Raw genomic sequence first — 22,932 nt, 5'->3', positions numbered from 1 at the left:
TATAACAGTATCTATAGTGGTGTAGTGTAAGTATAACAGTATCTATAGTGGTATAGTGTAAGTATAACAGTATCTATAGTGGTGTAGTGTAAGTATAACAGTATCTATAGTGGTGTAGTGTTAGTATAACAGTATCTATAGTGGTGTAGTGTTAGCATAACAGTATCTATAGTGGTGTAGTGTAAGTATAACAGTATCTATAGTGGTGTAGTGTAAGTATAACAGTATCTATAGTGGTGTAGTGTAAGTATAACAGTATCTATAGTGCTGTAGTGTAAGTATAACAGTGTCTATAGTGGTGTAGTGTAAGTATAACAGTGTCTATAGTGGTGTAGTGTTAGCATAACAGTATCTATAGTGGTATAGTGTAAGTATAACAGTATCTATAGTGGTGTAGTGTAAGTATAACAGTATCTATAGTGGTGTAGTGTAAGTATAACAGTATCTATAGTGGTGTAGTGTTAGTATAACAGTATCTATAGTGGTGTAGTGTAAGTATAACAGTATCTATAGTGGTGTAGTGTAAGTATAACAGTATCTATAGTGGTGTAGTGTAAGTATAACAGTATCTATAGTGGTGTAGTGTAAGTATAACAGTATCTATAGTGGTGTAGTGTTAGCATAACAGTATCTATAGTGGTGTAGTGTAAGTATAACAGTATCTATAGTGGTGTAGTGTAAGTATAACAGTATCTATAGTGGTGTAGTGTTAGTATAACAGTATCTATAGTGGTGTAGTGTAAGTATAACAGTATCTATAGTGGTGTAGTGTTAGTATAACAGTATCTATAGTGGTGTAGTGTAAGTATAACAGTATCTATAGTGGTGTAGTGTAAGTATAACAGTATCTATAGTGGTGTAGTGTAAGTATAACAGTATCTATAGTGGTGTAGTGTTAGTATAACAGTATCTATAGTGGTGTAGTGTAAGTATAACAGTATCTATAGTGGTGTAGTGTAAGTATAACAGTATCTATAGTGGTGTAGTGTAAGTATAACAGTATCTATAGTGGTATAGTGTAAGTATAACAGTATCTATAGTGGTGTAGTGTAAGTATAACAGTATCTATAGTGGTATAGTGTAAGTATAACAGTATCTATAGTGGTGTAGTGTAAGTATAACAGTATCTATAGTGGTGTAGTGTAAGTATAATAGTATCTATAGTGGTGTAGTGTAAGTATAACAGTATCTAGACACTCTAACGTCTCAGTCACTTTTATGGTGAATGCTCCACCTCACCGGATTAAAAAGAAAACTAAAAAACTGTGACTTGCAGCTGCATTAATTTCACAGCTGCTATTATAGAAAATGGGTCAGTGCCTTGTGACCAATCAGAATCCAGAATTCAGTACTGCTTCGGTATTTAACATACCAGATATAGAAGCATCTCAAGTCTTTAATTATTTAGTAAGCATTGTATCAGAGTGCTAATCCATGATTGATAAATGAATGCATAAATGTTTTCACACAGGTCCAAATGGAGCAGATGTGTATTGCATCACATACCTGAAGAATCCAATAACTGTAAAAGTCATTAAAGTGTAAATCACAATAAAGTGTAAATCACATTTTCACATTGAAAAGAAAACAATGTTAGTTACATTAAGAGATTAATGATATCACATCTTTGATAGCAATGTTTAATAAAAAATTTTTAAAAAACGTTATTTATATAAGATGAAAAACAAACAAATACATATAGACATACATACACACTGTAAGACTATGGCTATAGATTGTAAAAATAATAGAATATTGAAGGTCAGTAAATAATCACAGTATTATGAGACATGTTATTGTTTACTGCAGAAGTTCCCATCCTCAACATTTCTGTGTATCTACTGTATTATAGACTGACAGATACAGAGCTACACATATAGATAGGCAAAATAATTATCATTATAAATGAGAAATAAAAAGAATTTCCTTAAACGAATGTCTGTACAAAACGCTTCACTCTCACTACCTCGTGGACGAACACTAAAACGCTCCGAACCACAAGCTGCAAAATCTCACCTCCTTATTTTTGACATAATAATCTCATTATTTCTGACTTGTGGATTTTATCCCGTTTTATTATTTCAGGTTTATATACAGTAACAGTGTGTTATAGAAGTCACAGCTTTTATTTTAATGTGCTCGTTCGTATTAGATCTGCACAGATCAACAGCTTCTGACCAATCACAATCCAGAATTCAGCAGCTTTAGAGGTTATCCTCCATCAAGGTAAAAAGTTATAAAACACAACATATCTTTTTAAAAATGTTTTATTTTATGAAACTTAGGTACAAAAAAAACACAAAAAAAAACAACAGAAATAGGAATGGATTAAACGTGTGTGTGTGTGTGTGTGTGTGTGTGTGTGTGTGTGTGTGTGTGTGTGTGTGTGAGAGAGAGAGAGAGAGAGAGAGAGAGAGAGAGAGCACAGCATGGTAATCACGATCTTATTTTAATCACTATCCTCAGCAGCACAACACACACACACACACACACACACACACACACACACACACACACACACACACACACACACAGTTTCTGTTGATCAAAGCAGATTTTCAGATTTATTCATGTAAATAGGTTTTAGTTTACTATTTAAATGACTTTTTTATTTTTATTCTGTGTTTGTTTAAACTGCTTATGAGAATAAAACAGAATATTTCTCTTCAGCACTTCACACTCAGTACAGGACTAAAGTACAGACTAAAGTATAGACTAAAATACAGGACTAATGTACAGCACAAGCTAATCATTGGGCACATTTAATAATGACGATGTATTATTGTGAGTGATGTGGAAATTTGTTTAAAATATGATTTATAGTTTTACTTGAACAAAGCTGCACTTATTTCTTGTTATTTTATTGTTTATAGTTATGTGGTGTAGTGTTGTAAGTTGTGTGGCTGCTCACTTCAGGTGAAAACCACAGCTTGGTTTCCTGGGGAAGAGGTATGTACATGTCCATAGTATATATGAATACAATCTATGTGAAAGAACTTGTGAGTGCGTAGGATTGCACCAGAACCGGATTTAACATATTTATATGTACATATATGTATGTGTATATATATATATATATATATATATATATATATATATATATATATATATATATATAATGACCTGCCATCATAATTATATTTGATGATGACCTTTGACCTAGACCTGTCAAAACCAATTAGTGATTTTTGTCTAGTGATGTTAGTTTAGTCTAGTGATCTAGTTTAGTGATGAATTAGTGATAATATATTTTTTCAATCTCGATTCAGAGATGAAAATAAAACAGGATATTGTTCTTAGCACTTCACACTAAAACCCAGTGAAGGGACTAAAGAAGTACAGGCCATGCTAATAATTAGGCACATATTAATAATAATTATTGATTATCTCTGGTGTATCGTGTGATGTGTCGTGCTGGTTAAATGATTCTTTTACTCCAGTGAAGCTGCACTTATTTATATTGATATTTATTTTATTTTATATAAGTTTGGCTGGGAAAGTGTGTAAACGCTGCTCAGATCTTTCCGTCTTTGGTTGAAAACCGCTGCTTGGTTTTCTGTGGAATGGATGAGTTTTATCTCTTTTAATCAAAGTGCAACATTTCATCACCATCAAACTGCCACCCCCTCTCAAACCACACTCTCACACCCCTCTTATCAGCTTATAAGACCAGTGCTGAAGTGATATCTGCATTAATACGGTCCTGTTCACATCGTGATCATCATCAGCAGCCATGGTCTCTCGTTCTCTCCTGCTGGTTCTGCTGGTTCTCGGCTGCCTTCAGTCCTTCACAGCGGCTCATAGTAAGATAAAGCTTACCTTTTTACCTTTATAACATGTTGCTTTGTACATATTATTATCTGTACTTGTGATCATTTGTTTTTATCAGTTAACATGCATTAACTTAAGCACTAAGTAGACACTAGTAAGATAGAAAATTGTTAAAACATCTGGAGTCATTACTCCTGAACACTCCTCTGGTTTATAATGATACTGAATTCTCTAAAAAGACGAGCAGGTTGCTGAGAATAAGCAGCGTTAATAAACTGTGTGTTTGTCGCACTGTTACAGTAAAATACTGAGCGATGTGGTGGTGTGATGAAGCGGAGTTACTGCTAACACCCTGAACTTGATTATTTTCCTGTAACAGCACGGCTACCGTTGTGTTATTACTCATATACCACAGAGACTCGCGAGCAGTTACGACATCATACTTTATCTGTTTATAGTCCTGTTTAATGTGTAAACATTCGTTTCCTCAGCATCCTCTCTTTTTTATTTCTCTTCAAGTAAAAAATGTAGCTTTGTTTGTTACAGAGAAACTGCAAAGCATGAACTCCTCTCCCCTGAAGACTCCCACTATAAATGTTAAATAAACGTCTCCTCACAGAAATCTTCACCATATCCACGACATAATCTGTACACACATACTTAATCTAATTATGTGGAGCGTCTGCCGTGCGAGTCACTGTGAATGAGCTGTTACTATAGAAACGATAACGTTAGAATGAGCACATTAATATAAACCTGTGATTTGAAGCTGATGTTTTTAAATAAGTTTTTATTTTTGTTTGTTTAATCAACCAATCAGTGTCCAGAATTCAACAGCGCTGTAGTACAATTTAAAATGTACTCTAAGCAGAACCTTACAGCAGATATAAAATCATCGAATGCTGTTTATTCAGTATTTAATCACAGATCTAAATGTGTAAATGTTTTCACACAGGTGCACATGAAGCAGGTCAGTGCTGTTTCAGTTACCAGTCCCCTCCAAAAGTATTGGAATAGCAAAGACTTCCCTCCCCTTTTTTTCTTTTTGTCATTTTGGACATTTGGGTTTCAGATCAAAAGACAAATACGAGGTGATAGATCAGAATTTCAGCTTTCATTTCCTGATATTTACATCTAGATGTTTTATACAACAAACAAATGATTGAACACCCAAAGTTTAGGTGAGTAAAAGTATAACGTAACTAACCCCTAAAACACCAACGCCACATTATCCATTTGTTTATTAAAAAAAAAATAATAATAAAATAAAAACTCTGGCAATTACACCTCTACTCTGTGCACTTTGCTTTTCTAGAACTCAATTAATAGAGCTTGGTTCTTGGTTCCATCAGCTGTTGTTGTTTTTCTCGGCCGACCCATTCGGGGTCTGCTGCACCAGTGGTTTCTTTCTTTTTCAGGACACCCCAAATTGTTGTTCGGCCATGCCCAATGCTTGTGCAATGGCTCTGATATATGTTCCCTCTTTTCTCATCTTCAAAATGGCTCGCTTTTCTCCCATAGACAGCTCTGTGGTCTTCATGTTGGTTCAACCTTATTAACAACAAATACAGTCTTCACAGGTGAAACCCAGGGCTCAAACCAAGAGTAGACATTCAGAGCTATTAATTATTTAAACAATCAATTTAACAGGACACACCTGGGCTGCAAGAAACACCTGTCAATCATATGTTCCAATATTTTTGATCACTTGAAAAATATTGATGTGTTCAAACAAAAGGTGCAATGTTTTATGTTGTTTAGACACATTTAGATGTAAATATGAGGAAATGAAAGATGTGAATATGAAAGACTCATATTCATACAGAATATACTCATATACTCATATAGAATATGAAAGACTCATATTCACCTTTTGATTTGAAACCCAAATGTATAGTGAAAACAATAGAATTGGCTTTGCTGTTCCAATACTTTTGGAGGGGACTGTAGTTTTAAATAATCTTGATGTTTTGGGAGGTGTAAGAGTGTTAGATTTTCTGTTTTGATAGTTTTACACTGACGAATATTATCTCTCATCTGCAGTTTGATTCTAAAGGACGGCCGTCGTGTGTGTGCAAACCCCGATGGAAAGTGAGTGCAGGACACCATGAAAAAAACTTAGTAACATCTGAAAGCCTGACCTCAACCTCAACTGAGCGGTTAAATCATCTCTCCATTAATAAGCAATTAATGTTTCTTTCACTCAAATTTTATAAATACTGTAGATTCTGCATTTTATCTTTTAGATATTTTTAAGTTGCACTTTCACATTGTATAAGAAAACAAAACTGGCTTTGTTTACAGGCAATAAAATGTTCTTCATACATCTTTTTAACATTTTCTCAGAGCAATGCAGAGAATTCTTGACAAATTACTTGGTGTATGTGCTACATAGCGTGTTAATCTCTATCTCCTTTGCATTACCACTCTCTCCCCAAACACCCCCCCCCCCACCCACCCATATATACATGTTTCAGCTGACCACAAACAGCACTTTCTGTACTGCTATATTTTTTTTTCTCGCACAATGTCCTGCACTCTTTCTCTCTCACATGTTCAGTCTTGTTCATGAAAATAGTTTTCAGTTTTCTAACTTGAACAACATTCATTTCTTATTAAAACTACTTTAAAAGATAAAAGGGAATATTGTTCTTTAGCACTCCACACTACAAACACATTCAGAGGAATAAAGAAGCACGGGCCGTGCTAATAACTAAATTACTTTAGAATTTTTACTTAAATGATAGTTTGTTGGTGATATTTTTATTTATTCCCTGATAATTCAGTGTTTCTAAATGAGAGTCTCTGTTTCTCTATTGTGTGATGTGGTGTGATGGACTCTTTACTGTTCCACTCCAGTAAAACTGCACTTATTTATATTTTTTAGATTGTATCATAGAGTTTGGCTGTGAAGTGTTAAACGCTGCTCAGAGCTGTCTCAGTGTAACTGAAAACCACAGCTGGATTTCCTGTGGAAGAGGTCTGTTTTTTTCTCTCTTACTGAAAGCGGAACGTTTTGTGGTCTAAACATTGCTCCTCAACCCAAACCACTCTCCATCATTCTTCTCATAAGACGAGCGCTGAGGTGATACCTGCATTTATATGAGTGTGCTTATATCCTCACCATCATCATTCATCTGCATCATCATGTTCTGTCGTTCTCTCCTGCTGGTTCTGCTGGTTCTCGCCTACCTTCAGTCCATCACAATGTTCCTGAGTAAGATAAAGTTCACTTTTACATAGTTTTCTGTACATAATATTATATTGGTTTATAATGTCGCTGAAGTCCCTAAAAACGATGATGAGGTTGTTGAAAATATCCAGCGTTAATAAACCACAGTGTGTGATGTGCTGTTACTGTAAAACACTGACTGATGGGGTGGTGTGATGAAGCGGAGTTACTGTTTACAACCCCAACGTTGATTATTTTCCTAAAACAGTGCATCCCCAAGAGGAATTCTTACACCACAGCAACGCACCAACAACTGCAATTTCTTATTTATTAACGAACGACACGTCTCGCTTTTAACCCGTTTATAGTTATCTGTAATGTTGTTGAATGATGTTATAGCAGCTGTTATAGCACTACTGTGCTCTTCTAAAAAATAATATTAATTAGTTAATTTCAAATATACTAGATAAAAAAAGCATCTAATTTATTAACATTTCTTAGTGAATATTTAATCTGAGTGCTAAGCCATGATTGATAAATAAATACATTAATGTTTCCACACGGATACACTTGCACCAGGTCGATGCTGTTTCAGTTACCAGACACATCCAATCCCTGTAAGACGCATTACAGCGTATGAAGTAACAAACCCTCACTGCTCAAATCCTGGAGTCATGTAAGTTTTCACCCCCTTATTTTATTTAATAATTAATAAGAAGAAAATGATTGTTTTTCTATGTACATCATTGCCTTATATTTGTATAAAATATCATATAAATTTATTATAATACAACTTTAAATTAGCATGAAGAACATTTGACAGTTTTTGAAATTTATTAGAATAAAACAAAAATAATTTTGGAGGTTTGGGACACATGAGAATGTTTAATCTTGTGTCTTTATTGCAGTTTTACACTGACGTATATCTTCTCTCTCCTCTGCAGTTTTAGTGTAAATCGTGGTCTCCGTGCGTGTGCAAATCCCACAGATAGATGGGTGCAGAAACTCATGAAAATAATTGACAGCCGCTCGTTTACAAGCTGGGTCGAACCTAAAGGTGGGTAATCCTCTCTCCATTAATAATAGTTCATATTTATTTTATAAACATCATTTTTATGTATCTCTTCCTGTAATTGGACAGGAGGAATAAAGCTTTTTATTATAAATAAATAATCACGCTAATATTATGACATCTAATTTACAAAATCAACAGCAGACCAGTAGAAACTGGATGAGAATTGTGCTTTATTCTTCCACCCAGGAAATGGTTAAAAAATAAAGTGGTTGTATTTTTACAGGCCCGTTTCAATTTGAGTAACACTGCTGAATTGAGACACACCATTAAATAAAAATATATAAATATTTAATGAGAAACTGTGTATACTGCCTCACATTTCTAATATATATATTTAAACAAATTGAGAAGTGATGAGATTTAGTATTTGTACACAGTGCGTATCATTTTAATGATTATATTGTCGATATTTTTTTGACAGATAAAGTTATTGTTCAGTAATGATTAATGATGAACAGAAAATGATTTTATTTATTTATTTATTTATTTATTTTCTGATCAGATTCACGGTTCTCATGCTATTCCTTTTACTAATAGGAATTGTTCTGTTAGTATAGCAGTATTGATAGTGGATAGATGTAGGTTTTTTGGTTCATGATTGTAGGGTTAAATGTAAAAAAATGTAAAAGCTGTGCATTATAGCTGACACCTATAAGAACACTTTACAGTTGGTTTTATGACTCTAAGTCATTCCCTTTAAATGCTATTTAAGTTAGAAACGTGTATACCAATGTCTTATGTAACTTTAGAGACGGTCCCTTAATTTGCAAATATCGAACGTCCAACATCAAGACAACTTGATTCCAGTAACTTCTTCCACTTTTCATAAATTTTTATTTTACTGTGCCCCTCTTTGTCTCTCTCCCATGGGTCATGTCTCTGCCCTCTTTGTCCTTGCCACCTCTCACTAATACACAGAGCACTCATTAGCCAAATTCCCCAGAGGTGTGATGTGTGTGTCTGCAAAACAAAGGGGGGAGAGAGAAGTCAGGAGAATATGAGAATGGTCTGCCATAGCGTGCATCTTTTACATGAATAAAAGCCTGCTGGAACAGCTCTGTTCACCGGACCGGATCTGGCGCTCTCTTTTTAGTGAGATCAGTCAGTAGGCTGGAGACATCCGAATAATTAGGCATAAACCTATGATAATAGCAGGCCAGCCCCAGGAACTGTCTCACCTCCAGGCCATCCAGTCCCAATTCCCAATTCCACCCATCCAATTGCACAGTTCTATGCGTTCACCGTCAGTCCTGCTTGTCTCCGCAATCTCAGAACAGCCCTCAGATGCTACATGTGCCGCTGTGAATCATTACTACAAATAAAAATGTCATCTACTGTGTTGTGTTGAGAACATTCAGTTTATTTATAAAAACAAAGTTAAAATTCATTATGTGTGTAAATTTGAAGTGATTAGACTGAATTCATTCTGCTGCTACCATCATGAGTTCCATCATCAGTAAAGATTAGTGAGAATGTTCCAGAAGCAGCCATGCAAGCCCAAGCCCTGACACTATGCTTGAACCATGAGCTTGTATGTTCTGGATCATGAGCAGATCCTTTCTTTCTCCACACTTTGGCCTTTCCATCAGTTTGGTAGAGGTTCATCTTGGTTCCAGAACTTTTGTGGATCATCTCTGAATTTCTTTGTGAATTCCTATCTGGTCTTTCTGATTCTTTCTGCTGATGAGAGCTTTGCGTCTTGTGGTTTGACCTCTATATTTCTGCTCTCGAAGTCTTCTTCACACACTGGATAGTGAGACCTTCACCCTGCCCTGTGGAGGGTGCTGGTGATGTCACTGACTATTGTTTTTCGGCTTTTCTTCAAAGCTGTCACAATGTTTCAAGCCAAGAGTAGATATTCATAGCTATTTATTGTTTAAACAATCAATCTAACACAGAGGTTCTCAAACTTTTGCAACTAAAGCCCCCCCAAACCTTTTCTATGTGATATATATATATAGTCTGTTTTTGATAGATATATAGATAGCTAGATTTTTTTTTTTGCTTTTGTGTTTTTTACCTTTTTAATTACTTTTCATAACTTTTATGATTTTTTAAAATAACTTTTATAAAACTATATAACGGACAGGTATGGCACATGAATGATATAAAATTTTTCTGGAATACTATAACTACGTTGAACAAGAGAACAAGGCTGTAATAGCATGGACTATTTTACATGTAAAACATGTTGCATTAAATTCGTCTCACGTTCTAAAAACATTCGCATGTGAATGATGTAAATTGGAGGAAGGGCGCGTCTCGTTACAATTGTAGTCTCTACAGTTGTATAGCGTTATTATGGTAGAACCTACATTTGTGTATCTAATACAGCATTATCTTAAGTATTATAATAATATAAATAGTGGGATAGTGTTAGGATGGCAGAGTACCCATAACTATTATGGTATTGTTAGTATAGTAGTATTTATAGTGCTACAGTGTTAGAATAGTAGTATTTATAGTGCTACAGTGTTAGTATAGTAGTATTTATAGTGCTACAGTGTTAGTATAGTAGTATTTATAGTGCTACAGTGTTAGTATAGTAGTGTTTATAGTGCTACAGTGTTAGTATAGTAGTATTTATAGTGCTACAGTGTTAGTATAGTAGTATTTATAGTGCTACAGTGTTAGTATAGTAGTATTTACAGTGCTACAGTGTTAGTATAGTAGTATTTATAGTGCTACAGTGTTAGTATAGTAGTATTTATAGTGCTACAGTGTTAGTATAGTAGTATTCATAGTGCTAGTGTTAGTATAGTAGTATTTATAGTGCTACAGTGTTAGTATAGTAGTATTTATAGTGCTACAGTGTTAGTATAGTAGTATTTATAGTGCTACAGTGTTAGTATAGTAGTATTTACAGTGCTACAGTGTTAGTATAGTAGTATTTATAGTGCTACAGTGTTAGTATAGTAGTATTCATAGTGCTAGTGTTAGTATAGTAGTATTTATAGTGCTACAGTGTTAGTATAGTAGTATTTATAGTGCTACAGTGTTAGTATAGTAGTATTTATAGTGTTACAGTGTTAGTATAGTAGTATTTATAGTGCTACAATGTTAGTATAGTAGTATTTATAGTGCTAGTGTTAGTATAGTAGTATTTATAGTGCTCCCCCCTTCTGATATTTCCACGCCCCCTGGTTGAGAACAACTGATGTAACAGTTCACACCTGGGAAGCAAGAAACACCTGTCAGTCACATGTCCCATTATTTTTGATCACATGAAAAAAAGGGGTGGGTTCAAACAAAATGTTGCCATGTTCAAAGTTGTTTAACATATTTGGATGTGAGGAGTGGAACTCTGTGGTGGTTAAGACGCTGGGTCACTGATCGGAAGGTCATGAGTTCAAACCCCAGCACCACCAAGCTGCCACTGTTGGGCCCCTCAGCAAGGCCCTTAACCATCACCTGCTCAGATGTATACATGACATATATGTAAGTCGCTCTGGATAAGGGCATCTGCCAAATGCAGTAAAATGTAAATGTAAATATCAGGTCATGAAAGCTGCAGTTCTGACCAATCTTGTCATATTCATCTTTTGATCTCAAATTACAAATATCTTCCGTGTATAGCAAGAACAAAAGAACTGGCCTTGCTGTTTCAATACTTTAGGACAGAAGTGTATGTTGGTATAAGGGTTAAATTGCCTGTTAACTTTAATATGATCTTTTACTGTTTCATCCAGTTCGTCCTCCCTCACCCATTAGAAACGGTAAGTGAATTGATCATATACAGTAGTGTAGTCTATTGTATGCTAATATCTATAGTTGTGTAGGAATGTCTAGAGTGTTGGTATAGTATAGTTTTATCTGCAATGGTATTGTAGTTTCTACAGTTGTATAGTGTTATTATGGTAGGACCTACATTTGTGTATCTAATACAGCATTATCTTAAGTATTATAATAATGCAAAGAGTGGGATAGTGTTAGAATGACAGAGTACCCATAACTATTGTCATATTGTTATTATACTAGTATTTACAGTGCTACAGTGTTAGTATAGTTGTATCCATAGCGGTATAGAGTTAGTGTACTAGTATAGACAGATGTATGATTTTAGTATGTGCTAGTATAAGGGTGAAATTACCTGTTAAGATTAATATGATCTTTTATTGTTTCATCCAGAGCCTGACAAATCGGTTCCTCCTCCCTCACCCATTAGAAATGGTAAATACATTGATCATATATACAGTATTTCTGGTTGTGTATTAGTATTTATATTAAATATCTATAGTACTATTGTTTATTGTACTCTAATATCTATAGTTTTATAGGAATGTATAGAATTTTAGTATAGTATATTTGATCTGAAATGGCATAGAAGTATCTACAGTCTTATTACAGCAGTACCTACATTAGTATACATGATACAGAATGATCTCTAGTACTTTAATATTATAATAATATAAATAGAAGGATAGTATTCTGATGTATAAATGTGATAAATGTAAGTTGCTCTGGATAAGTGCATCTGCCTAATGCTGTACATGTATGTATGTAAAAATGTTAGTATAGTAGAGTAATATCTACTGTGGTATTGTTAGTATAGTAGTATTTACAAAGTTACAGCATTAGTATTGTAGTATGCATAGTAGTATAGTATTAGTGTTGTAGTATCTATAAAGTTAAAGTGTTAGTATAGTGCTACAGACAGTTGTATGGTTTTGTATGTTAGTATAAATTACCTGTTAAGTTTAATATGATCTTTTATCATTTCAACCAGACCCTGACAAACCAGTTTCTACTGCCTCATCCAATATAGAACGTAAGTAAATTAATCACATAAACAGCATTTTGCTTTGTATATTAATATTTATATTAGTATCTAGAGTAGTATACTTAATTGTATTCTAATATCTATAGTTGTGTAGGAATGTCTAGAGTGTTAGTATATTATAGTTTTATCTGCAATGGAATTGTAGTCTCTACAGTTGTATAGCGTTATTATGGTAGAACCTACATTTGTGTATCTAATACAGCATTATCTTAAGTATTATAATAATATAAATAGTGGGATAGTGTTAGGATGGCAGAGTACCCATAACTATTATGGTATTGTTAGTATAGTAGTATTTATAGTGCTACAGTGTTAGAATAGTAGTATTTATAGTGCTACAGTGTTAGTATAGTAGTATTTATAGTGCTACAGTGGTAATATAGTAGTATTTATAGTGCTACAGTGTTAGTATAGTAGTATTTATAGTGCTACAGTGTTAATATAGTAGTATTTATAGTGCTACAGTGTTAGTATAGTAGTATCTATAGTGCTACAGTGTTAGTATAGTAGTATTTATAGTACTGCAGTGTTAGTATAGTAGTATTTATAGTGCTAGTGTTAGTATAGTAGTATTTATAGTGCTACAGTGTTAGTATAGTAGTATTTATATGCTACAGTGTTAGTATAGTAGTATTTATAGTGCTACAGTGTTAATATAGTAGTATTTATAGTGCTAGTGTTAGTATAGTAGTATTTACAGTGCTACAGTGTTAGTATAGTAGTATTTATAGTGCTACAGTGTTAGTATAGTAGTATTTATAGTGCTAGTGTTAGTATAGTAGTATTTATAGTGCTAGTGTTAGTATAGTAGTATTTATAGTGCTACAGTGTTAGTATAGTAGTATTTTACAGTGCTACAGTGTTAGTATAGTAGTATTTATAGTGTTACAGTGTTAGTATAGTAGTATTTATAGTGCTACAATGTTAGTATAGTAGTATTTATAGTGCTAGTGTTAGTATAGTAGTATTTATAGTGCTACAGTGTTAGTATAGTAGTATTTATAGTGATACAGTGTTAGTATAGTAGTATTTATAGTGCTACAGTGCTAGTATAGTAGTATTTATAGTGCTAGTGTTAGTATAGTAGTATTTATAGTGCTAGTGTTAGTATAGTAGTATTTATAGTGCTACAGTGTTAGTATAGTAGTATTTATAGTGCTACAGTGTTAGTATAGTAGTATTTATAGTGCTAGTGTTAGTATAGTAGTATTTATAGTGCTACAGTGTTAGTATAGTAGTATTTACAGTGCTACAGTGTTAGTATAGTAGTATTTATAGTGTTACAGTGTTAGTATAGTAGTATTTATAGTGCTACAATGTTAGTATAGTAGTATTTATAGTGCTAGTGTTAGTATAGTAGTATTTATAGTGCTACAGTGTTAGTATAGTAGTATTTATAGTGATACAGTGTTAGTATAGTAGTATTTATAGTGCTACAGTGCTAGTATAGTAGTATTTATAGTGCTAGTGTTAGTATAGTAGTATTTATAGTGCTAGTGTTAGTATAGTAGTATTTATAGTGCTACAGTGTTAGTATAGTAGTATTTATAGTGCTACAGTGTTAGTATAGTAGTATTTATAGTGCTAGTGTTAGTATAGTAGTATTTATAGTGCTAGTGTTAGTATAGTAGTATTTATAGTGCTACAGTGTTAGTATAGTAGTATTTATAGTGCTAGTGTTAGTATAGTAGTATTTATAGTGCTACAGTGTTAGTATAGTAGTATTTATAGTGCTACAGTGTTAGTATAGTAGTATTTACAGTGCTACAGTGTTAGTATAGTAGTATTTATAGTGTTACAGTGTTAGTATAGTAGTATTTATAGTGCTACAATGTTAGTATAGTAGTATTTATAGTGCTAGTGTTAGTATAGTAGTATTTATAGTGATACAGTGTTAGTATAGTAGTATTTATAGTGCTACAGTGCTAGTATAGTAGTATTTATAGTGCTACAGTGCTAGTATAGTAGTATTTATAGTGCTACAGTGTTAGTATAGTAGTATTTAAAGTGCTACAGTGTTAGTATAGTAGTATTTATAGTGCTACAGTGTTAGTATAGTAGTATTTATAGTACTGCAGTGTTAGTATAGTAGTATTTATATGGCTAGAGTGTTAGTATAGTAGTATTTATAGTGCTACAGTGTTAGTATAGTAGTATTTACAGTGCTACAGTGTTAGTATAGTAGTATTTACAGTGCTACAGTGTTAGTATAGTAGTATTTACAGTGCTACAGTGTTAGTATAGTAGTATTTGTAGTGCTACAGTGTTAGTATAGTAGTATTTATAGTACTGCAGTGTTAGTATAGTAGTATTTATAGTGCTACAGTGTTAGTATAGTAGTATTTATATGGATACAGTGTTAGTATAGTAGTATTTATAGTGCTACAGTATTAGTATAGTAGTATTTATAGTGCTACAGTGTTAGTATAGTAGTATTTACAGTGCTACAGTGTTAGTATAGTAGTATTTACAGTGCTACAGTGTTAGTATAGTAGTATTTATAGTGCTACAGTGTTAGTATAGTAGTATTTATAGTGCTACAGTGTTAGTATAGTAGTATTTATAGTGCTGCAGTGTTAGTATAGTAGTATGTATAGTGCTACAGTGTTAGTATAGTAGTATTTACAGTGCTACAGTGTTAGTATAGTAGTATTTACAGTGCTACAGTGTTAGTATAGTAGTATTTATAGTGCTACAGTGTTAGTATAGTAGTATTTATAGTGCTACAGTGTTAGTATAGTAGTATTTATAGTGCTGCAGTGTTAGTATAGTAGTATGTATAGTGCTACAGTGTTAGTATAGTAGTATTTACAGTGCCACAGTGTTAGTATAGTAGTATTTATATGGCTACAGTGTTAGTATAGTAGTATTTATAGTGCTACAGTGTTAGTATAGCAGTATTTATAGTGTTACAGTGTTAGTATAGTAGTATTTACAGTGCTACAGTGTTAGTATAGTAGTATTTATAGTGCTACAGTGTTAGTATAGTAGTATCTATACTGCAGTGGTATAGTATTAGTAAATGTAAAGTTTTGCTGTTTTCTATTTTAGCTACAAGTCATCCAGCTCGACAGGATTACATACAGGAAACGGGTAATTTAATTAGTCACTGTTACTTTCTAACTTGTGTGTGTGTGTGTGTGTGTGTGTGTGTGTGTGTGTGTGCGTGTGTGTGTGTGTGTGTGTGTGTATCAATCTCTATTATTTTTTTTTCTAAGCGATTCCCAGTAAAGACACAATGTAGGTGACGTAAACCACAGCAAATTTAAATTATCTTCATGCCATGATTGCTATTAATTGTGGATTTAAAAACTAGTGGTTCATGGTTAGTGGTAAATTGATGTGCTTTGATACAAAAGGCACTGATAATGCTGAATACAGACGAGTGAAAACACTTCACAAACGTTTTATTCTGAGTGGGAATTCGCCTTGTATATAATAGGAATGTGTAGAGTTTTAGTATATTATAGTTTTATCTGCAATGCCATAGTAGCAGCTATTGTTGTATAGCGTTCTTATGGTAGAACCTACTTTAGTATGTGTGGTATTATCTTATATATTTTTTTATAATAATATAAATAGTGGGATAGTATTATTATAGCAAAGTAATGTCTATTGTGGCATTGTTAATGTTGTAGTATCTATAGTGTTCGTGTTAGTATAGTAGAATCTATAGTGGTATAGTGTTAGTATAGTAGTATAGACAGTTGTATGGTTTTAGTATGTGTTGGTATAAGGGTTAAATTACCCGCTAAGATTAATATGATCTTATAGTGTTTCAACCAGAACCTGTTTCTACTCCCGAACCTGTTTCTACTCCCGAACCTGTTTCTACTGCCTCACCCGATATAGAATGTAAGTGAATGAATCATGTAAATACAGTATCTCCACTTGTAGACGTGCAGGTCTGCATATTTTACAGTATATAAACTAAAAATGCTGCACAGTGCGTAGTGTTTCAACCTCACAGCCTGTGTAGAGTTCCACGTGTTATCTCTGTGATTAAAGATTTGCTGTTTTCTATTTTAGCTACAAGTCCTCCAGCTCAACAGGATTACACAGAGGAATCAGGTAATTAGGAGCCAAGCACCGAAGGTGCGAGGCACCTATTGAATCTGTTAGTTTCTTCTTTTTCTTCGTCTTCCGATCTAGTCTATGGCAGCTCATAGAACTGCTTGTGGGAAAGTCATGAAATTTGGCACACAGATAGAGGACAGTCTCACCATTAAGCATAGCAAGATTGGAGTCTTCATCTCAAACCCTCTAGCACCACCAACTGCTCAAATGTTGACTTACGTTTATTATAATAACTTTTGATCTAGAAACAAAATTCTTGTTTTTTGTTTGATTCCTTGGCTCGTGCTGAGTCGAATGCAGACGGTTTCCTCCTGAAAATATTTCTGCCATTTAGAATGTTCTGAAAACCCTTTTTCTAACTCACCCTAGGTGGTTCATCTTCACCAAATTTGACTCGGATCATCTTCAATCCATTCTGCCAAAATGCTATTAAAGATTTTTTGTTATTCCTACAGTGAAACATGGGCTGCATCCGAAATCACGTACTGTGACAGAATGTATCACATTCGATTCAGTACCTACTGCCTGTCCATTGATGCAGTACGTACTGAACAGTATATATGTGTGGTATATATTTCAATATATACCACACACATATTTCAGAATCAAATATGGCTGAAGGCAGCACGTCCGCTCTTTTTAAGTGTAGTGCTATAGGTATTAAATGTTGTTCTTTGTGGATAAACTGTACTTGATTGACAACACCGGAGTCACATGACAATGCAAACATGTTGGACTGTATTTATACTGGTCTGGCACTGGTCCCATTGCCTCATGGTATAGTGCAGTGTCCAGTGCTTCCATACTGCAGAATCCCAGTCGAAGCAGAAGGTCATCTGGTTATGTATCTCCTACTGTTTTATGAATACTGAGAATCTGGACATACTACTCCTTTGGCGTTATGCTTTTCACCTACTGTATAGTAGGGTAGTAGGGATATTTGTTTATGCTCTTCTTTCCTGTGTAAGTCTGTAAATTCTGGTGTGGTGTATGCAACACTGACCCTAGTGGACATGCACTTGTAATGTGGAGGTATAAAGACTTCACTGTGTGAGGATCCTTGCATGACATCCTGAGCTGCTCACAGATACACACTTGCAGAAGTATAAATCAGCCCTAAGTACAGCAGTGTAGTATCTATAGTGTTAAAGTGTTAGTATGACAGTATCTATATTGGTGCAGTGTTAGTATAGTATCTGTAGGTGCATAGTGTTATTAGAGTAGTTTCTGTAGTGGAACAGTGTTAATATAATAGTATGTACAGTTGTTATTTTAGTATATGTTGGTATAATTATATTTAAAATGAAAATTAATAACATCTTTTATTGTTTCACCAGAGTCTGACAAGACAGATTCTCCTGCCGCATCCATTATGGTACGTAAGTTAAGTAAACGTACTGTACACTGTATACTCTACACTATACAGTATTTCTGTCTGCATTTTAGTATTTATATTAGTGTACATATTAGTATGGTTTTTTATAGTCTTACACCACAGTGCTGTTGAATTCTCGATTCTGATTGGCTGACAGACGTTCTGAGGTGTGCAGCTGGTTTTCAGTTAATGCACAGCTAAAGTAGTTCCAGTCAGGTCTTCACCACATTACAGTTCCATATCACGTCATTAACTGAAATAACAGAAAAATTAGCCTACTGTCCACTGTCTATAGTTTAATAATTTTAGTATAATATGATATTTTCTACAATAGTGGTATTGTGTTAGTATAGTAGTATTTATAGTGCTACAGTATTAGAATAGTAGTATTTATAGTGGCATAGTGTAAGTATAGAGTGTAAGTATAGAGTGTAAGTACAGTATAAATATAGTAGTATCTACAGTGGTGTAGTGTAAGTATAACAGTATCTATAGTGGTGTAGTGTAAGTATAACAGTATCTATAGTGGTGTAGTGTAAGTATAACAGTATCTATAGTGGTGTAGTGTAAGTATAACATTATCTATATGGTGTAGTGTAAGTATAACAGTGTCTATAGTGGTGTAGTGTAAGTATAACAGTATCTATAGTGGTGTAGTGTAAGTATAACAGTATCTATAGTGGTATAGTGTTAGTATAACAGTATCTATAGTGGTGTAGTGTAAGTATAACAGTATCTATAGTGGTGTAGTGTAAGTATAACATTATCTATATGGTGTAGTGTAAGTATAACAGTGTCTATAGTGGTGTAGTGTAAGTATAACAGTATCTATAGTGGTGTAGTGTAAGTATAACAGTATCTATAGTGGTGTAGTGTTAGTATAACAGTATCTATAGTGGTGTAGTGTTAGTATAACAGTATCTATAGTGGTGTAGTGTAAGTATAACAGTGTCTATAGTGGTGTAGTGTAAGTATAACAGTATCTATAGTGGTGTAGTGTTAGTATAACAGTATCTATAGTGGTGTAGTGTTAGTATAACAGTATCTATAGTGGTGTAGTGTAAGTATAACAGTGTCTATAGTGGTGTAGTGTAAGTATAACAGTATCTATAGTGGTGTAGTGTTAGTATAACAGTATCTATAGTGGTGTAGTGTAAGTATAACAGTATCTATAGTGGTGTAGTGTTAGTATAACAGTATCTATAGTGGTGTAGTGTAAGTATAACAGTGTCTATAGTGGTGTAGTGTAAGTATAACAGTAACTATAGTGGTGTAGTGTAAGTATAACAGTATCTATAGTGGTGTAGTGTAAGTATAACAGTATCTATAGTGGTACAGTATTAGCAGTGTATATAGTGGGTGAACAGTGTCTATAGTAAGGAGAAATAAGTTTTTGGATACTTTTTTATTATTTAATATACTTTCAGTGCATATATCTACTTTGAATGTACTCACTTAATGTCTGTTGACTTTGTACTTCTAAATAATTCAGACGGCAAAACTATAGCTTTAATCCCTATGTATTTTATAATTTTGTATTCATTGAAGAACAACTTATTGTTCTTTTGGTCTGTATATAGTTAGGTGTACTGTAATGTTGTGGAACGTCCATGAAACAAGTTAGTTCCTGTTCTCATTTATAGTGTAGCAGCTATAAACAGTTGCTTCCACGGCAGCCGCAACTTTTGTTACTCTCTTGAATTTTGGAAAAAAAAACAAAAACAAACAAACAAATATAAACACAGTTTGCCATGCTACCAAGAAACGGCAAAGCGTAAACTCCTGAAGATGTCAGAAAACGTAAAGTTACTGCTTTACATCTGACTGTTATGAAGTGTAGACACTCTAACGTCTCAGTCACTTTTATGGTGAATGCTCCACCTCACCGGATTAAAAACAAAACTAAAAAACTGTGATTTGCAGCTGCATTAATTTCACAGCTGCTATTATAGAAAATGGGTCAGCGCCTTGTGACCAATCAGAATCCAGAATTCAGTACTGCTTCGGTATTTAACATACCAGATATAAAAGCATCTCATGTCTTTAATTATTTAGTAAGCATTGTATCAGAGTGCTAATCCATGATTGATAAATGAATGCATAAATGTTTTCACACAGGTCCAAATGGAGCAGATGTGTATTGCATCACATACCTGAAGAATCCAATAACTGTGAAAGTCATTAAAGTGTAAATCACAATAAAGTGTAAATCACATTTTCACATTGAAAAGAAATCAATGTTAGTTACATTAAGAGATTAATGATATCGCATCTTTGATAGCAATGTTTAATAAAAAAGTTTAAAAAATAAAAGTTATTTATATAAGACGAAAAACAAACAAATACATATAGACCTATATGCACACTGTAAGACTATGGCTATAGATTGTAAAAATAATAGAAGAATGAAGGTCAGTAAATAATCACAGTATTATGAGACATGTTATTGTCTACTGCAGAAGTTCCCATCCTCAACATTTCTGTGTATTCCTGTAGACTGGCAGATATATAAATATACATATAGATGTAAATATTGCTATAAGAATAAAAGGGAAGTAAATTATTTACTGAGAAAGAGAAAGAATGAGTTTCCTCTGGTGCTTTTCTGTAGAAAATGCTTCACTGGTACCATCTAGTGTGCAAATCTTAAAAGCTCAGCATATTTTGGAGATAAAAATGTTCTGAACCACAAACTGCAAAATGCTACTGTTAGTTTTTGCATAATAATCTCATTATTTTGACATATGGATCTATCCAAGTTTATTATTCGGTTTATACAACAGCAGCTCTGACAGTAGTCCAGCTGCAAATCACAGGTTTATATCAATACGCTCGTTCTAATACGTTATTGTTTCTATAGCAACAGCTCATTTACAGGGACTTGTACAGCAGACGCGCCATGTTACAAAATACCACATAATCGTTGATATGGTGAAGTCTTCTGTAAGGAGACTTTCAAAATAAAAAAAACTTTATGTAAAGAGTCTCCAGTGTCAGCACTTTGTATCAGTAAGAGGTAAAGCTGTAATTTTTAAGTTTTCTGACATTTTCAGGACAGAGGAGTTTACACTTTCTCTGTAACGCAAGAAGCGAGAGAATAAAGAGAGGCTGGTGAGGGAACGACTGTTTATAGCTGCTATAATGTACAGTGGGGGAAATAAATACTGGACATGCCAACATTTGGAAATATATGTATATCAGTAAATAAAATATATTTCAAATGAGGTTATTCGCATGAAATTTTCACCAGATATCAGTATTAACTCAAGAAATCCACCCATATAAAGAATTTACAACATTAAAGTCCATTAATAAAGTTAAGTGTAATAAAGTAGAATGACACAGGGAAAAAAGTATTGAACACGCTAAGAAAAATCAGTTCTCCAAGGAAAGGTAAAGCAAGGAATCAGCTGAAATCCGTAAGTAATTACACCCCCTATCTGTGCAAATTAATATCAGCTGGGTTAGTAAATTTATGGTCTATAAATATATTTTTCGTCACCAAGGTGTCACACAAGAAACATCTCATGATGGGTAAATCCTGTGCACAAAGCAAGCACCATGACGAGAGGGTGTGTTAAGGTTGTGTTATGTACACAGGGCCAGGCGCACCCAGACATACACAGGGGGTGCAAGGCTAAACAGGTTTTTATTAAAGGTTGGGGTAGGTAGGAGCGAGTCAGCATGGATATGTGTGAGCTGGTTATGTGTGAGCTGGTGTTAGGAGAGTCTTTGGTTTGTGTTGGTTGCCCTTGTGGCTATAAAAATTCTGTATTCTGCCTGTTCTGGTTTTGACTCTTGCCTGGTTTTTGACTGTGAGTTTGCTTGTCCAAGTACCTGTTTGGCTATTCAATACACCACTGTATATATTTTGCACTCAGTTCACTGGCGGTAGGGGTGTGGCTGCCATTTCTTTTTGGAGAGGGGTCCTTTTGTCTCTGTTTTTGGCTTAGGTAGTTAGGGAAGTACTTGCATGTTCTTTGTTATTTTCCTTTTAGGTAAGCTAGCTACCTAACAAAAGAATTATTTTGTTTATTATTTTGCCTTCGGCCTGCCCTGAAGTTACACCTGGTTTGGTTCTTTGTACAGTTATATGTATATAATTGTGTGTCACAATATACCACAAGCTTTTTGAACAACCCTGTTTGTGTAGTTATTCCTGGCTCCCTCAGTTTAAAGGTCAATTCCATTTCAATCGCGAGCTGGTTACTCTGTGCGGCCTAACTTAGACTGGGCTGTAACAGTATTGTTAATATTGTAGTATTTGTAGTGTTAGTGTTAGTATAGTAGAATCCATAGTGGTATAGTAGTATAGACAGTTATGTTTTGGTATCTGGTGGTATAAGGGTTAAATTATCCATCCTGATGCCCTACTTCTGGATGGCGCTCTCATCAACTGGAGTCTACATTCTGCCACTGTGGATGACTCCAAGAAGCCTGGAGATTGCTGAGGACGGTACCGCGTGAAGTACCATGGAAATAGTTTTGGACCTCAATTCCACATGGACGTTCACGCTGTGGTTGCTGGCACTATGGTTGCTACTAAGGCCTTGGGACTGCAATTACCACATACAGTTCTGCACTCAGGTCTCCTTTAGTGAACAGTGGACTAGTTCAACAAACAGACTTCATATAAAAACCATAATTAACTTTCTTTTACTTTCACACTATCTGTTGTTACC

The 22,932-nt window shown here is 34.1% G+C and overlaps 1 protein-coding gene across 1 annotated transcript in view; it reads left to right on the top strand.

Annotated features, from left to right (window-relative positions):
- The window catches only part of LOC108261206 (uncharacterized), a 97,362-nt gene that overhangs the window by 5,447 nt on the left and 68,983 nt on the right, over positions 1-22,932 (top strand). Inside the window, exons 3-12 of the mRNA XM_053681735.1 lie at positions 1,472-2,949; positions 3,661-3,803; positions 5,815-5,930; positions 6,659-6,751; positions 6,845-6,988; positions 7,523-7,619; positions 7,888-8,000; positions 11,708-11,734; positions 12,147-12,188; positions 12,745-12,786. Coding sequence (XP_053537710.1) covers positions 6,874-6,988; positions 7,523-7,619; positions 7,888-8,000; positions 11,708-11,734; positions 12,147-12,188; positions 12,745-12,786 — 436 coding nt within the window. The 5' untranslated portion in view covers positions 1,472-2,949; positions 3,661-3,803; positions 5,815-5,930; positions 6,659-6,751; positions 6,845-6,873. The remainder of the gene's footprint in view (positions 1-1,471; positions 2,950-3,660; positions 3,804-5,814; positions 5,931-6,658; positions 6,752-6,844; positions 6,989-7,522; positions 7,620-7,887; positions 8,001-11,707; positions 11,735-12,146; positions 12,189-12,744; positions 12,787-22,932) is intronic.

Source organism: Ictalurus punctatus, chromosome 7, assembly GCF_001660625.3.
Source record: "Ictalurus punctatus breed USDA103 chromosome 7, Coco_2.0, whole genome shotgun sequence".
In the NCBI taxonomy this organism is placed as follows: Eukaryota; Metazoa; Chordata; class Actinopteri; order Siluriformes; family Ictaluridae; genus Ictalurus; species Ictalurus punctatus.
Note: the sequence above shows the minus strand (reverse complement) of the source record. Positions and strands in the feature narration are given on the sequence as shown.